This window comes from Boleophthalmus pectinirostris, unplaced genomic scaffold, assembly GCF_026225935.1.
Source record: "Boleophthalmus pectinirostris isolate CB_2022bp ecotype Guang Dong unplaced genomic scaffold, ASM2622593v1 HiC_scaffold_7, whole genome shotgun sequence".
NCBI classification, from domain to species: domain Eukaryota; kingdom Metazoa; phylum Chordata; class Actinopteri; order Gobiiformes; family Gobiidae; genus Boleophthalmus; species Boleophthalmus pectinirostris.
In genome coordinates this window covers 13,093,542-13,111,795 of record NW_026571473.1, presented here as the reverse complement: position 1 = coordinate 13,111,795, position 18,254 = coordinate 13,093,542, and the positions used below count along the sequence as shown (strand labels likewise).

The 18,254-nt window shown below is 37.5% G+C and overlaps 1 protein-coding gene across 1 annotated transcript in view; it reads left to right on the top strand.

Moving 5' to 3' along the window:
- The window catches only part of gmds (GDP-mannose 4,6-dehydratase), a 142,218-nt gene that overhangs the window by 109,015 nt on the left and 14,949 nt on the right, over positions 1-18,254 (top strand). The window contains exon 9 of the mRNA XM_055165114.1: positions 370-466. Within this exon, the coding sequence (XP_055021089.1) occupies positions 370-466 (97 nt within the window). The remainder of the gene's footprint in view (positions 1-369; positions 467-18,254) is intronic.

Here is an 18,254-nt window from a genome sequence, read left to right as displayed (position 1 = left end):
AAATTGAAAATAAGTAGCAAAAATTGCACTCGTGTTAAATAAGGCATAATTATTGTATACATACAAGTAAAATACAATATAGAAATACAGTAATACAATAATTCAGTAATACAGAATATCAGCCCAGTTTCTCTTTAAATACATTTTAAACCCAAGACCATCTTTTCCCCACACACAACCTTAGAGGCCCAACATCAACAGATTCATGTCATACTATATTGTGGTACCATTCCTTTGACTCATCCTCTTTACATTGTATTATTCTGACATGTTGGTCAGGGCCTATGTCCAGACTGAAAATGGCATTTGACATGTTTTGTCTTCCTGAGGAGGTGAAGGAACAACATCATTTTTGTTTTATCATCACAGGTGGGAGGGCAAAGATGAGCAGGAGGTGGGTCGTTGCCAGGAGACCGGAGTGGTGCATGTGAAAGTAGACCCCAAATTCTTCCGTCCTGCTGAAGTGGTAAGTCTGGGATATTTTTGTACCTGCTTTTCACTTCCTATGCCATGGTGTTCAACAAAGGAACAATTACTAACTGAAAATTACCCAAACACACGAATAATAAATGATGAATGTTTCCATACGCGGTCTTACTTCACTAATACTTCCTGCTCCAAGTACCTGACCTTAGCTTGAATGTAGCGCTTTTTCTGTGGTTGTATCTGATTACCGGTCATTGTGCCTTGAACCATACACTTATCAGCTCCAGTCTAGCTAACAACCTCAACTGACTTATTGTATGCTCCTTAACTGGCATTCCCCATTTTGAAAGCATTGTACAGCAGGCTGCCTCCTGTTAGGTGCCATGGATTAGCTTGATGAAATTCCTGGATATGGGATGTTAAAGGTGCACTATGTAACTTTTCTGGCGGAAGGTACTGTACGGCACCTGTCTCCATGGAAATGTTACTGCTGCCTGAAATGTTCCAAGTTATTGTTATCTGTCATGATCATATTTTTTTCATGGCAGATGCCGATACTGATTGTTTAGAATACAGAAAAAACAATGACCAATCAGCTTTTTTGGCCGATATCTAGGGCCAATTTTGATTTATTTTTTTCCCCCAAAATGTATAATTTTGATTTATTACAAACTCATGTTGTTACTACAAACTGGATAAGAAAGCAGTGTAGCCAAACTTCAAATGTCAATTGTTCAAATTAAGCTTGCTAAAAAATGCCTGGTTGGCCAAAATAAAATGTGTTGGAGACTGAAGGACGAGTGCAAATCTGCTGGCCTATTCTATCGACTATCTTGCATTTATTAATGTCCAGTTGGTTTCATTGTTCAAAAATAAATGGAAAAGCATTCTTACTGTGAGCGAGTTCGCCTCTCTACAGTTCTGACTTGTAACTTGACAAATCAAAACTAACATCTCCATTATTTAAAGTATTTTACTTTAAATAATGTTTTTATACAGGAAAACCTGCCTCGTCATTCAAACCAGCAAAGTACTTCACTATTTCTTCTAAGCCAGACATGTCAAACTCAGGCCCAGGGCCCAAATTTGGCCCGCAATATTATTATATTTGACCCATGAGATTTTATCAAATATGTATTAGAGCTGGTCCGCCGGCTACAAATAGGCTATAGAGACATTATTTATTTAAAATGTTGTTATTATTTTATATTTAGCTTGTTCTGGATTCAATCTTTAATTAAAACTATTATTAAATATTTATTTTAATGAGAGAAGGTTTAACATTGCATTTCTCGAAAGAAGAGGAAAACATGCAGATGTTGTTGAAAATTTTCAATAAATATTTAGTTTGACCCATGACCACGTCCCAGTTTTAAATTTTGGCCGTCTGTGAATTTGAGTTTCACACCCCGTTCTAAGCCATACTACACTTTCTGTTGACATATATAAGTCGGCTTGTCCTCATTCTTAAACCTCACTTTTCTCAGTCAAAACTTTGTCATAGCATCTTTAGTGAAACATCTTAGACTTTTGGGAGGTCTTTCTCTCATCACCATGGCTCCTGTGTATAGTGGCTGCTCCCTAGAGAGAGCATAGGGTTACCTCGTGTGTTGTGCCTCAGATTAACTGTCAGACTTTCACTTTAAAGCTGTGAGCACCCTTGTGTGGAGCTCTGGGCCTGCTGGAGATTAGGCACAGGGCCAGTTGAGTGATGACAAAGGATTAACATGGAGTCCTGCTGATGGACAGCTCAGCCAATGGGAGCACATCTCCCACACCTGGACCAATGCTTTGTGAAAGGAGACGCTTTATTCACACTGCCCTAATCTATTACTGTAGTGTTACCAGATAGAATGACAATATAGGGGAGTGTCCAAAATATATAACTGAATGAATAAAGTATCACTAGTATCATGGGCTTTGCCAGTTCAGACATTTCAGATAAATCTACTGGCTGTTATTTGTGGACCCAGAATATGCACGAATATTAATTGTGCATACTGGAATTGCACAATTATTACAGGGGAATTGCTCATTTCCTGATGCTAACATATTTTGTCATCCAGGACTAGCATAACATTTAGCTGATGGTAAAACCCACAGCCTTCCATACTAAAGCTAAATGCTGCAACTTTTCTCTTGTAAAGAAATACATTTAATAGCACACATATATCAAGTGTATTGTAAAATGTGTGACAAAATGAGACTGATGTGTAGTAATTGTAAAACATTTTATTAATTGCAAACTAGTATGAAAGTATAATTAGCTGTGTTTTTATCTTGTGTCTGAAAAAAAGCTGTTTGTCTGCCCAAAAATCATGCTTGAACTAGTTAGACAGATTTAAATACACAGCCTTTTTAATGGTTTGAAAATCAGGTACCTCACCTTTAAATACATGGGAAATGACCACATCATTTAGGGAGAGCCCCTTCCAATTCTTGAGATAAGAATAGTGTAGTATTCTAATAGTATCTCTCTATATATATATTTTTTCTAGGTTTTGAAACATCAGTGAAGACATTGAAAAACGCTTGTCTCACACATATCCCTTTGCTTTCTGTTCATTCTTTTCAATTGTAAGCTTTAAGGAGACTGAAGGGTGTTTAACCTTTCACCTCTGCAGACAGGAAGTGGTTGACACCAGGCTCACAGCTCAGCATTGTGGCTCTCCTCAAGTGGAAATACCTGTCATCACATGTGTATGCTAGGACCCCAGCTGACTCAGGCCTTAGCGGTGTCAAGTTTGCTCTTAAAGTCGTAAGAAGAATTGTGCATTTTTGAATGTGTGTGTTCCTGTGTGGGTGTGTAAGCCTGCTTGGTTTGAGTGTGTCCCCGGGCTGTGTACTAATATATGTGTAATTCATCATTATCGCTGTCAGGCCTTGTGTCTGACATGAGCTCATTTATCTCTGTGGCCCCCTGGGAAAGAGCTGGGGGTCCACAGTGCAGGTGTGTCTCAGATGTGGAACAAATCTGTGCTTCTTTTTGTCAACTGATGTGCACTTGACCTGGTTGATATGACGATAAAAATAAAATTGTGATTTGATCCCTTTGACTAGTTTAGTACCTAAATCTGGATACTAAAGCCATTGAAACTAGATTTTAATTTAAGCAAGTATTTTAAAAAGCAAGCAAAAGCATTTTAACAGACCTTTCCTGGACAGTTTTAAGATCTTAAGCTTTATCAGAACTATTATAAGACCACATAGCAAAGTAAGTGTTATTGGTTTGTGTTCATCCTTGTACTATCCAAATCTGAATTGAGTCTTAGTCTTAGTATTTGAATTCTTAGTATCATGACTAAGACAAGCATTTATTGAAAGACAGGCATTTATTGAAATGAAATTTGAACCAAATAGCACATATCTACATTATAATACAATTGTTTAATCCCTGAACTGTGTAGTTTTTGTTGGAAGGTCCATCACCTGCTTGTTCCTGCTTTGTCTGGAATGTTCCATGAAATAACTTTGATCTTTTAGTTACTCAATTACAGGTGCATTTATTGCCAGAAAATCATAGGTGGGGTGGAGTTATGCAATATTGTGGAACATTCTGGGCAAAACATCTCCATGGAGACTTAGGTTTCGAACTCTCAACCAAAGAAGTTACATAGTGCCACTTTAAAACTGTAAATGACCTCAAGCATACATTTGCAGTGTTGACATTGTGAACTAATCTAATCTTCCTCAAACCCTTTATTAAATATGATGTAGCTAATTCCTTTAATTGTACGTTTGTTGTGACTTGACTTGACGTGGAAATGCTTAAAGCTACTGTCTGTTGTGGCCTTCCTGGGTCTGTTTAAAGGGCTCATATTAAGACATTTTCTGATCTGTTATAATGTTGTTTCCTCATTACAAACTTACTCAGAGTTGTGTTTTGTTTCATTCACACATGTTTAACACACAATCCCTACATATTTAGCATATTTAGGCTGTGTTCTTTTCTTAAACAGAAACACTCCACCTTCCACCTTGTGATGTCATGTGGTAATGCAGGGTTTTTGTGTTTGTGTTTTTAAACTCCATACACATATACATATATAGAATCATTTGGATGATTTCAACCCTGGACTTGCCAATCTCTACTGAACTAAATTTAACTTGTCATGTCACTTCATGACATCACAAGGTGGAACTAAGCATTTTGGGGTTTGAAGATGTAGCCAGATAATAATAAAGGGTTATCGAAACATGGGTAAATGAAACAAAACACAACAAAACATGTTTTTGATGAGGGAATAACATTCAAACATGGCTTAAACACACTAATCTATTTTGTGTAATATAGGACCATTAAACTGTAAAGTGGAACAAGAAGAATGCATTTTAAGGACAAATTCTCGAATGTGCTGTGTGCTAAATATATGTGGTTTGAAGCTGTCAGGGCTGTTGTGAGCAAACCGCTGCTGTCACGGCGTCTGTTTCCATTGTACAATCTGTCAATCACTTTTCACCTCATGGACCTCTGCCAGCTGAGACTTGGCTCTGCCTGAGCTCCTGAGCAAAGGTGTGTCATTGTCTAATGGTTTGATTGATTCTGGTTGCTGGGTAACAAACATATCACTCACGTATTAGTGCTTGATGAGAAATTCCTCTTATACAATCATTCAGGCAGAATGAATTATTGCATTAAATCATAATCAATTTTGTGCAGAGATGATCCAATATGGGGCATGTTAAACCAGAAAAGTAGTCTGTTTTCCAAAATAAATACTTGAGAAAATACTGCTTGTTATTTGTGAATGGCTGCAGAGAGATTTTGCAAAGCACAGCACGCCCTATACAACACAATAAATGAGGTTAGCCCTGTGTAAGCTAAGTGCTGTTTATTTCATTCAAAAGCTGCTTAATATCTGTAATTACATGTTATTAAGAATACAGTAGCAGTGTAGATTTCATCTTCCTTTGTTACAATAGTTAACCATCAGGTTTTGTCAAATTGGTGTCCTGTTGAGGTAAGGTGTCTTTTCTCTTATAGTTTTTTTTTTTTTTTAAAGAGGAATTAGGTCAGTGCAGTTATTACACCCAGCTATTATAAAAATTGACTAATGGAGGTTAAACGATTACGGTAACTGGACTAAGTCTGTAGAGCTTTTAATAAGCCGGGATGTGTTTCTATGAGACAAAGGCTTGCAGGAGTTGAGATTTGAATGACCTATTTCGTGCAATACCTTTTTACTACATTCTACATTCATTTAATCTGTTTTTTTTTTTTTTCTTCTCTGAATTTAAATCATGCCTGTGCACTGCTCTCACTCTCTCTGTGAGAATTATCAATTGAATAATCACAATGTCAATCATTTAAAATCGGGATATATTATAATTTTTTCCCACTGAGCAGCCTTAGTTGAAATGTGTGATTGTAATGTGATTAAATATTTCTGCCTGATTAAGTTAAGCTATTAAATGTTTTCTGAGTAAACCAAATCTAGTCTTTGTTATTTGTCCCTACAGCATGTACTTGTACTAGTGTCTATACACATGCAGGTACATGTGTGTGTGTTCAGAGTGAAGCACCCGGCTGTCATAGCTCCAAGTTCACGAGTCGCCTGAGGCCTTGAGCACCGTGTTGACTGACAGCTGAGTTTTCGTCCGAACAGAGTGGGAGGTGGAGCCCTGATGAATGGGAAGTCATTCATTATCTCTCTTCCCTCACTTCACTTCTGTATGTCCATTTGGGTGTCAACTTTGGTGCTGTTTTGCTCATTCATCATCACAACTGTAACTAGTCTTTCACTTCAGTGTGTATAGACTACGATTACAGTTATTATTGCCATCCAAATTTGTGATATTCCATTTAAACGTATTTGCTTAAAATAGTTGGCAGAATTGAATTTCTCTTCGGCTATGGATCCTACCTGGAAGCCCGAGGGATTACACAGACATTGCTTAAAATACTTACTATTGTAGATGGTTCCTTTGGCAATAGAAAATCTGGAATATTTTATGTTACATTATTAAGACCACAAACTATAAGATTGTTAATTGCTTTTTTTTTTTATATATATATCATTATCCTCTTTGCATAATGGCCTATAAGTCATTGCACATGTCAATAAGATGACTGGTGCTTTTTTTGTTTATTTGTTTGTTTGTTTTTTTCCTGGCTGTAAAATGCTTTCTGATTGGTTGAGGAAAGAGCCAGTGACACCTACAGATGCAGTCTGGTCTTACAGGTATGTTGTGATCAGAATATAATCGAATTCTTATCATCTAATCTTAATTGGAAAACAGAAATAATGATTGATAAGTAGAGTAAATGATTTATAGACATCACAATTGTTATTTTTAATTTTCTCAGTATTTACCAACATATTCACCGGACAGACGATTAATCACACCATGAGGGTTTGATTGACACATGGGAATACCCTGCAGTTTCTCATAAAAAACATGAGCTGAATATGTAAATGACTGCTTTGATTTTGTCACGTACCAGCATTCCTTAAACACACAAGGCTCACCCGTTTTCATATCACAAGTTTAGTCCTGTGTTATAAGGTGAAGCATGCCATCGATATCAACTTTTTGTTCTGTGATGCTAAAAAGTGATTGGAAGAGCTTTGAGGTCTGAGAGATTGGCTTGATATCCTGCTTGTTGTTTACGTGAACACCTGTGAATCAGGCAGTTCTGCCAGTTTGTGAGTTAGATGTGGGCAGGTAGGACTCAAAAGCTTCCCCATCGTGCTTTAAAAATAGTCCCTTAAAAGTACCACACCTCAGTGTCTCTGTGATGCATGTCTGTGTGATAAAATGGTATTTCATATTTCCTTCAGGGTCAGATAGCTGTCATTCCTTCAGTGTGAGGCAGGTAACGAACTAAGTCTTCACAAAGCAATATGTGCCCGTACGTCACCTCCTGCCTTATGCGTTAGGAGCTGAGACAAAGGCTGCAGTGATGGATGAGGTAGAGGTGGCACTGTTTTGGTAACCGTTTACAACAGTTGGCAAGGACTCTGTAACACCTGTTGAGGTAATAGAACTGGCAAACCTGATCTAAATAATGTTTTGCATTGTCAAGCTTTGTGCTTCATCAAGATATCAGAGAGTGATTCAAAACACATTCTTTGTGGTTTTGAATGGTAACTTGTTGTATCTGGTTCAGTAATTGGCATGTGAATGTAAAAATGAATTCCTAATGGCAGTATAACATCTCAGATATATTAATTACACATAATAAAATAATAATGTGAATGTATTCACATTCATATTAAGTCATTTAGAGTCACTGTGACAATTTGAAGGACCTGATCTATGTTATAATGTTGTTTCCTCATCACAAACATACTCTGCATATTTAAGGTGAGTTCTTCTCTCACACAGAAAACAACACTCTTTCTGTTTTCAGTTTGAGAGGATATATATATATATATATATATATATATATATATATATATATATATATATATATATATATATATATATATATATATATATATATATATATATCAGAGTATAATGTAATATGTGCTCTTTAGGTAAAGTAATTCTTCACATAAATGAAGATTTCAGGCAGATGTCTTAAGATGACAGGTACTTAGTAAAATATTTTGTTTACGCTAATGGAATATCAGGTATTTGGCTTTATTTTGTAATTAAAAGGATATGATTACTTGCCATGCTGTCATATATTGATTTTTGTGGGTTTGAGTCCAGAATTGATTAATAAGAAATGACAGAATATTTCTATCTACTTTCCCCCCTTCCTGATATCTCTACTGAATCTTAAATAGGTCCCCAAAAGAAAATACAAGTCCAACTGTGAGAGTAACAGAGTAGTATATTTATGTATATTCTGTCAAAACAAAATGAAGCCTTTTATTTAAACCTTTATATTATAACAAAGGAAGGTTTGGTTAAGGAAATCTGTGTTTTCATTAGGACTTTATTTGGACAGGGTGATGAGTCAATAAGGTTGTATGAGGTGAATGCTTAACATGCAATGGTGTGGAAAGGTTATGGTGTGTTTTTGATATAATGCATTTCTGAACAAATTGTCTTTAACATTGTCATTTTATTATTATTTTATTAAGCTACTCATGTTACATTGGGTGGATAACTCCCTATTAAAGAAGCAGAGATGTTGGTGTAGAGTTTTATTTTATTCTACTTGGCCTGTCCAGAACTCATAAACCCAATCCCAAGATGCTTGTAGAGCTGGCTTCTAGAATAAGAATTATTTAGCTCATTCTGATTGGACAACGATGGCATATTTGTGATCTATGATTAGAAATACCATGTTGACAAGGCTACTTCTCTGCAACTAACTGTATTTTCAAGTATACTATAAAATACTTAGCTATAATAGAAGCTATGTTTTCATGTCCCATTATGGAACAGCTATTTCAGTTAGCAATGAGAAAAACAGACATGGTCCCTAAATGCAGATAAATGTGTTGTTGACATTATGACCTCTTGTCGCCAGTAACTTATGAAACCCCAATGAAGACTTTAACAGTGGCGTGTTTTGTTCAAACTCCTATCAATGAAATTTGACATGTTTTTTTAATACTAGTATATTTGCTTACTGTCTTCACAACCCACAGACATTTGATCAATTTCACTATGCTTCAATACCTCTTTGGATTAAGGTTGCTAAAAGGCACACCCTGATTTTGGTTTTAAAAAATACGACATGTCAGTGAACCCACCATCTGAGAATATCATTGTCAGTCAAGGCAGCAAATGTTCTTATGTTGTGGATCTGTCTCTGAAAATTACATAGCTGTCAAGTGCATTGTGGGAGAAATGGGAAAAGCATGACGAGGAATCACAGAATTAGTTTAATGATAGGCTTAGACTGCTTTTTCCTCACCTGCAATTTCATCTGTGCACAGTTCAAGTTCAGAAGGTGAGGTCGTCTGGAGGGCACATAGTTGGCCTACTACAGTATAATTATAATAACATGTGAAATAATATTCAGATTTATTGTCATTGCACTTGTACAAGTACAGTACAACCAAATACAGTTTTAGCATCTGACTCATGTGCAATCAGCAACTATTAGATAAAAATGTACGTATGACACAATATTATAAAGCAGAGGTATATATAACATGAACATATCATTGTTCATTAGATTTACATGACTAAAGTGCTTGATAAAGTGCATATAATACTACATAATATAACTATATTATTCATATATGTACTCTTAGTTTACCGTATTTGAACAATTTATCTCACAGTCTTGTGTTGTCATTCATTCTTTCTCTGTGACTGATTTAGTTTTGTGTTCACAATAGAGGGCAGTGCCAAATGTGCCTTAACCTGTTATTGTTGTTCATGAAACCAGTTTTAATCTTCATGGTTTAATAATAGTCTGGATTTAGGTAGCACAATTGAAGGCATTATTGATGGCACTGTGGCAGTGGTAAGTGCGCGAACAACCTCTCTAAACACTGACAAATGTGCCATTATAAAATGAACACAAGAGCAGGTCGATGATAAACATTGACTCTGATCCCTGCTATGCTGTTTTGAAAAATTCATCCTATTGTGAATCTCAGTTTAATGTAACTCTACACTGGCAAAAGGAGAAAATCAATTTGTCAACTGGACAAAAGTTTATTTTGGTCGAATATTTTTCACAACTTATCCAAGCTGCTTTTTCATTTCTGATCAGAATGCTGGACACTTCCTTATATCTTCCTGAAGGGAGGAGCTAACTACACTGAAACTACTCTGTAGTAGTAACACACTTATTTTCAGTGTAGTTAGCTCCTTCCTTCAGACAGATATAAGGAAGTGTCCACCAGTATTATGACCAGAACTGAAGAAGCAACTTGGAGGAGCTGTGAAACGTATTTGACAAAAACAAACTTTTGTCCAGTTGACAAATTGACCTGGACGACTGAGGGATTTTACACTAAACTCTACACACAAACACAGGCACTTTCGCCCACTCATTCAACTGTTTGGTCAGTCTGTCATGATTCGAGTGATTCATTGCATTCACATGCATTAACTGTCCATTAAACAACCAAACTCAAATAATCATCTTTGCCACAAAACCGGTCAGACCGCTCTTGTCCCCGTTTACATCTAAATGGTTAAAGAAACAAATAGATGTAAATAAGGGGCTATAAGATGTTCAGGTGCAATGGGTAATTCAGTATTGGCACTAATCATTTACAGCTATAACTGTATGATTGTTAATAAAAAAAGCTGCCTCATACTGACATATAAGCGATTTCTTTTTTTAAATTTCCGTTACACATTTGATAGTTATCGCTTTCTAGGAATGGTGCTTCTTGCTAGTGACTTGGTCTCCTCTGCAAGATCCGGTAGATTCTACTTTCACTTTAACATAGCAGACCGAAGCACTGACATTGGACAAGGTCCTGGCGAGCATTTAAACATGGTGAAAAAGATTGTTGTGATTACCTCTTATGAAGCTATAGTGAAACGGAACTGAAGGCACAGAAGTTGCTTTAAACTGCAACCTTCCAGAAAGCAGAGCTACTGTTGCTGCCTGTATCACTGTTGAACCATTCCATGTCAGATGTTTTAGCAGACTGTGTTTGGACAAGGTGAGAACTTTCAAACCCCACTTTAAAAGTTAAAGCATAGCAATAAATAATAAACTACATTTCTATCTCCTTTAAGCATATAATTTACAGGATTAGGCTTGCCAAGATAGTGCCCCGTTAAATACTGCACATGAGCCTGCCCTTATAGATGAGATTTCTTAAAGGGTCGTAGACTGAGGTATTTACTGTCATTCGTCAGTTCTTCACTTAAATCTCGTCTCTGGACAGTCCTGAGCCCCATCTGCCTCTGCAGGATAGGAATGAGCTGCTATTATTATCCTGCGTTATGTTTCTGGCAGTGGGCTAGTGTCAGCCAGAGTATCCCTGGCTCTGTGGAGGTGCTTCATCTCATGGCCCGGCAGCTTAGACCTCTATATGAACCACAACGGCTTGGAAGGAGAAGCGCTGAGTTAGCAAATGTAGCTTATTCCACTGGGTGGGGACAATACTCTTGTAACTCACTGTAAAAACTGGGATCTGTGTAGGATTTTATTATCATGTTAACATCGTCCTTGGTTTGCACTTGAAAGTCGATTAGTGTTTTATATTCCTCTCTCGCTCCCCTGCAACAGTAGTTCGTGCCAACATCTGTGATCGATTTATGCACGCCACTCGCCAGAAATTAGCAAGTGTTTCAAAAAGCAGTGTGTGTCTGTGTTGTACTTTACCATGTCCAAGTTCTGGGATTCTTCAGATTCTTCCTAGCCCAATCCGATAAGGGGACTGTGAGGTAAGCGGGGCTCTGGTTTGCTGGGTTGATGGATCGAGGTGAATGTTTGAACACCAGACAGACATAAAGAAGCAAATGGCTTTTTATGAGTAACGTGATTTATCCATTGAACAAGCTTTGTTGAGCTGCGCGGGCCTGAATTTACGACTCCTGACACTTGAAACGGCCCTATCAGCGTGGAGTATGGAGAGAAGTCTGGCAAAAGCACACGGGACTTTCACACAAAGGAAGCATGAAATATTAGCGTTATTTTAAAAGGTTTCCGTACATTACAGAGAATTGAGTGTCCCGCTCAGAGATGGTTCACAGTTAAGCCATTCACTTTCCCTTACCTGGAAATGCAGTCTGAAGAGGTCATAGGGAGCTTCTGTGGAAAATGATGGACTGTTAAAGCAGTCTCTGCTGGTCTCGCTTTTCAACTGATGGGTGAAATGTGTCTTAACTTGGCCATTACACCTGTCAAACTGGAGCAAATAGGGACAAGCTCCAAGTACCAAAAAACATGGTTTTCGCTTTCTATTTAAAGGGCCCATATTATGCTATTTTCTGATCTGTCTTATAATGTTTTATTCTATTCAAAACACAGCAGGAGTTGTGTATTGTTTCATTCACACATGTTTAACACACAAATACTGCACATTTAGGCCAAGTTCTTCTCTGAAACAGAAAACACTCTGCGATGCTTTGTGATACAGGAAGTAGTATTCAGAGTTTTTTATTAAAGCTTTTAAATGTACTCTACATTCCTGGACTAATGGCACCCAGAAATTTCAATTATTGCTAATGGTAGTATCAATTATCAACTTCCTCCAACTTAATCCTGTGCTGTACGCCTGTCAGTGTCAATCAGTCCCTTGAGATGAGTTTAAAAGATTACAAAATGTCCTTTAGCTGCTTGAATATAATGAATTCACATACCCATGTCAAGTGTCAGGTGAGGGTGTGGTTTTTCTTGAGTACTGAAGCTTTTATTTGATATATTTCTCTCTATTGTTTGTAGTGATGGCTGGGCAGTATACCAGAAAGTCAGTCAAAATTGTATTCCTCATATTGAATTACCAGTCATCCAAAGCTCTGTGCAGTTAATCAAATTTGAATAGTTGTCAATAATAAGCTCAGGCCTTTTTAATTGAATTCCACCGCCAATCCTGTGTCTGTAAAAGGTGTGGTTTGGTTTGTTTAGACTTTGAGAGAGTTCAGACTTTAAAAGACATTTGACTGTTCTGTGTTGAAAGTCTGTCTTGTTTTATGTTCAGGAAATTAATTTTGAAGAAACTTTTATTTGTTTTAAAAATGCATTGTGTAACTTTTCTGGTAGAGGGCCCACCAATTGTCTCCATGATCATATGATGAGATGATGATGATGATGATGATGAGATGTTATTACTTTAGCTCCAAAATTTCAAAATATGGCATTAAACCTTTCAGTCTCTATAGAAACATGCAGGAGACCCCACCAGGCCAGTTTACAATAATCCTCATACTCATAATTGAATAATTGCATCTTATATAAGTTCAATACCATATTGTGAAACATTACAGGCAAAGCAATTGGATCTCTATAATAGCGGACCCCGACCTCACAAGTTATGCAGGGCACCTTTAAATAAATAAATTAAAAATAATCATCATAAAAACAAACAAACAAAAAAGTAATAACTGAGTATTGTTTTGTGTTTTGTTTTTTGTTTTTTATATCGCACAGCTCTAACCTTTATTTCAGTGCCCTACCCCCAGTCATCTGATACTTCTGACACTTTTAAGTCTAAGGTTTAGTGATCTAATGTGCACTACACAATACCACAATGCACCAGCATGTTTTTCCCCATGTCCACTTCTTTGTGCGTGTGTCCGGGGAGATCACACTAGTGTCCTTCAAACAAAGCAGTGGAGTTTTAGAAGACTTTCGGACGGATACCACTCCCTCGACACGCGTGAACTGATGTGAATTTAGGAGACAGGAGGCTGTAACCTTAAGAAAGGAGCTGTGAGCAGGGAGCACTGAAAAATGGGATTGAACTTTGACCTTCAGTGTTGGTAATGTGATCTTGGTATCTCTATTGTGGAAGGAGGGAAACGCTCTGGTGGGGGTCACAGAGGGAACGGGAAGGTAGACACGGCGGACCGCTGATTAGAACTTCCTGTGGTCACCTAAGTTTGGGACTGAACAAATGTGAATGTGAATGTGAATTGACAACCAAAGTTATTAAATGTTAGCTGAAATGTGCTTTTCTTTTACATTTGAAGCATATACTGTTTAAACCTTTTGTTGAAAATTTGTTTCTTCATTCCTGGAATTTTAGTTGGATTTGAAAATTTTGGCAATGATTTGAATCATTTATAATAGTTACAAATTTTACATTTTAGTAGTTTTAGTTTAGCTGCATGCATCAGCTTTAAGCGCCAATGACTTGACACTTATCACATCTTAAGAGGAAATGTAACTACTAAAATCACTAGAAGGCTTAGTGTACCTGTATAGACCTTACTATGAACCGGATAATGATAGGTATCTTATCTTATGAACAGTGTGCTAACAATGGCCAAATCGCTGGTTAGTCCATGCACGCATCAGGTCCTCAACCTGTTACGTCATAATAGGGATGGTATGGTATGACATTTATAATAAACGTGACCAAAAATATCACGGTATGACAGTTTGATATGAGCTGTTTATCTTTATAATACTTAACACAAACAAGGGACTTCCTAACACTTCCTATTACTGTGCAAAGATTTGGGCTTATCACAATTATCATCAATTATCATTTAAACAAGTAGTAGGGATGCACTGAAGCTGATACTGGTATTGGATATCAGTACTGATACTGAAGAATTTTCTGAATCACATATAGGTTCCATGATATTGGTTCAGCCAATATCCTGGTTGGGTCTTTAATAAGGCTATTACAGGCTGGCCTAGGACATCTGAACTTACATTTATACAAAGCTGTTCAGTAGTTATTTGAAGGATAAATAATGGTTATGTAACATAATTGGATCTCTTGTGTAATAAGTTAACAGTATTTTAAGTGCCATTTTCCATTCTTACATTGGTATTGGTTAGTATCGGTTATCAGCAAATACTTATCACAGTATCAATATCGGTATCAGAACTGAAACAAAAAGAAGTAGTCTATAGTAATTATGCTTACTAGAATACATGGCAGATACATACTTAAAGTAATTTTTTACATTATCTGTGGTTTGACAGGCATATATGATGAACAAAAATAAGCAATTCATACACTGAAGGCTATGAGAAGTACTCCACAAACTCAGTTAAATAAATAAGCTCTGTCAGTGCCATGACTTTTAACCTTAATACAGGTTCTCATTCCAACCTTAGTCACAAGAAACCTGTCTGGATTTTAAAAGTACATTCTGTGTGTTATAACTTTCAATGGCATGATTAGGTTTGTTAATGTGAAATGTTTAAGTCACTCTATTTGGGTGTCTCCCACTCACTACCTTTGGGAAACACCTGGGTGGACCTGACTAAGTGAAGATGTTAACTGTGTTCTATGTGATTTATAGTTTAATAGAATTCACTCATTAAAGCCAGCTGTAATTGAGTCTATAAAACATAATGCTGTGCCAAACACTGGGTTGTGCAATAGCGCATGCACCCATACCTGAGATAATAAACTTCCTTGTAATGTCAGATCTCAAATCGCAGAGAAGCTGCAGTTTTCATCCACTGCTGTATAGGAGAATGAGAGGGGAGATTGTGGATTGTGTGTGTCTGGCAGTCTGGTATTTCCTGAAAGAGTTTCCTCCTACCGTCAGAGCGGAACCACCCTGGGCCCCTCAGCAGTCCAACCCACAAGCTGACCCGGTACTGCTCCCGGAGAGGAACACAGACATGGCTGCAGGCGCAAGACGCACTCAAGAGCCAGTATAAAGACGCATTGATAAAACAGTGACAGGCGGAGCTCTACAGGTTGTTATTAAGGCTGGAACACACCGCATGAAGGTTGTGTCTCAACCTCTGCTGCAGGCTCTCGGCACCTCTCCAGTATTATGACTGTTGTACTCTCTATTTACTATGCTTTGTCTCTATTTGTACAGCAATGCCAGAGGATTGATTGATGGGTATATCTTCAGAGTATTACCATAACTCTTCACATTATGTTTTATTGCCATTATCAGTGCGTAAAATTCACAAACATTCACTGACATTTGCTTTGGTGATATGGTGCAACAAATCAGCAAATAATAGGAAATATAAACTATGATAAAATACAAAAAAATGGGTGCACACAATATGTTTTAGGCAGAAATCATCTTTAAGACACTGTACCTGATTTTTACTGTTTGAAAAACATGGAAAATAGAACTAGTTCTTTTCAGTTGGATGGCAGTGTTCCAAAGTTAGTTCTCACTTATTCTCAGCATCCCAATTATTCACCTTAAAAGGATCCCTGGCTACTCTGACATGCTGGTCTTATATGATTAACGTTGATGTCAGTTATAAATATATAATACCAAAAAAAAACTGGTTATTTTGTAGGGTTTTTTAAATATAAAAGAGAAAATACGATCACTAGTAGTTTACCATATTTGTTTACGTTGCAAAGCATTCAGGGTAATGTTGTCAAATGGTTGCTCGGATTTGCCGTGTTTGTTGATGAAGAGTCTCTGCAAGATTAACATGGCTTCTGTTCACCTTTTTCACTTTGAACCTGAGCGCACATCAAGTTTGGAGGACAACTCGGCGGACAATACTGTTAATGATGAACATGAAGACGAGAGGTGAGGAAGAGAGAGCTGGTCATTAATGGAGCCTGTACAACATGTGCTTGCCAATGCTAACAGATGGAGAGTGTTTGTTGTAAGGAGCTCAGTTTTCTGTCAGTGTCAAAACCAGGATGAGCCAGGATAAAACCAGGTTTAAATCACGCAGTGTGGCATTATACCAATTAACAATGGTGTTAGTAAAACTGAGTTTAAGAACAAGTTGAACCCGACGACAGAAGACAACAACCTTGTGACGTCATCGACCCAGAATGCTTTGCGCATGAAATTACTGTTGCATCAGTTGTTCCGAATGTGTATGAAAATGAATATACTTTCTTAAAATTACAGTTTGTTTTTTTTAATGTTTCAATCTGTGCTATTTTGTCAGGCAGGGCAATCACAGCACATGATCCTTTTAATGAGTTTATAAACATCTTCTGCTACTCTCAGAGATCATTGCTGAGTTTTGCCTCACAGTAAAGCTAAAAATAAGTAGCATGCTAACACACTTTCTTATTATCAGTACAATAAAATTCTTTTAGCTACAGACAGCACACGTAGCTCATTTTGACCTAAGAGCTGCTTATGCAGTATATCTACTGGGACAAGTCCAATTTTATTCAAATACATGGAAAGTATAAGACCTTTAAATAGAAAATATACAATATGGACAGAACAACAGTGCAAAACTAGCAGCACAGATAGATGAAGTATTGTTGAAGTATTTTTTTTGGAAGTGAGTTATACTTTGGCCTATGTCTGAAATGTAGATACAGCGCAAAGAATTGTGGGACAGAATTCCTCCACAATCAGCCAGCCTTAGTTAGTGCGGAGAGAAATCTGCCAGACAGGGAGGAGAGAGTGGGGGGACACATGTAGAGGAGGGGGGTGCTGTTGACAGGGTGCGCGAGAAAAGGGTGAGTTATGTCAGCTTGTGTCTTTGCCCCCTAATCCCAGCTGGCCTTCATTACCCATAATTCTGTGCTGAGCAGGGAACATGGCCGCCGGTTTGTCAGGCTGAGGAGTGCTTTAGGAGACAAGGGGAGGATCTGGGACCGGGTTCAGACCGAGGCCTCCACCGTGAACTCAGCAGTGCTCCCCTGAACTGCAGCAGCATCGGCTTTATTAATGAAGTCATTTTGTGTTTTGACAGTTGAAGATGTTTTATAATGGCTTGGGGAATGGAAATGCAGACAACTTAAGCATACATCAGTTTTAGTCTGCATCACTAGACTCAGCCCTCTGTGTTGCCTGGGACCACACAAACCATCAGGCCCTAGCTGCAGATCTCCTCTACTCCGTTGCAACGCTCCTGATTTTGTTCTCCAGGTTACGCCATGTTAATGTCATGTTTTTTGCAGTGTTATTGTTATTCTGAATATGTTAGATTTTTCATAATACATGGACTAGCTGATCTCTCTATTGCCCATTTAGTGAACTAATCTTTCTTTACTGTATATTTTGTCAATGTTTGGAAATGTTTTAATTTAATGGATCACTTGGAAAGAAATTATTTTAAATTGTGATCATGGAAAGGAAAAGTCAAGGTGCATTATGCAATCTTTCTTTGGAGAGGTCCTCCACCTGCTCTCTCCATGGAGGTGTTATTGCTTTGTCTGGTATTTTCCATAGTATGACATCAGACTTATCTTAAATTTATTTAATGCTCAAAAACACACATTCTTAGTGTGAGTTGGCTTGCCTCTCCACAAGTTTGACCTGTAGCTTTTTTCTTTTTCTGTCATGTTCTTGTCCCATGGAGATTGATACGTTGATTGTCACTGTGGAATATTCTAAGACATGTCATGATCCAAATAGGA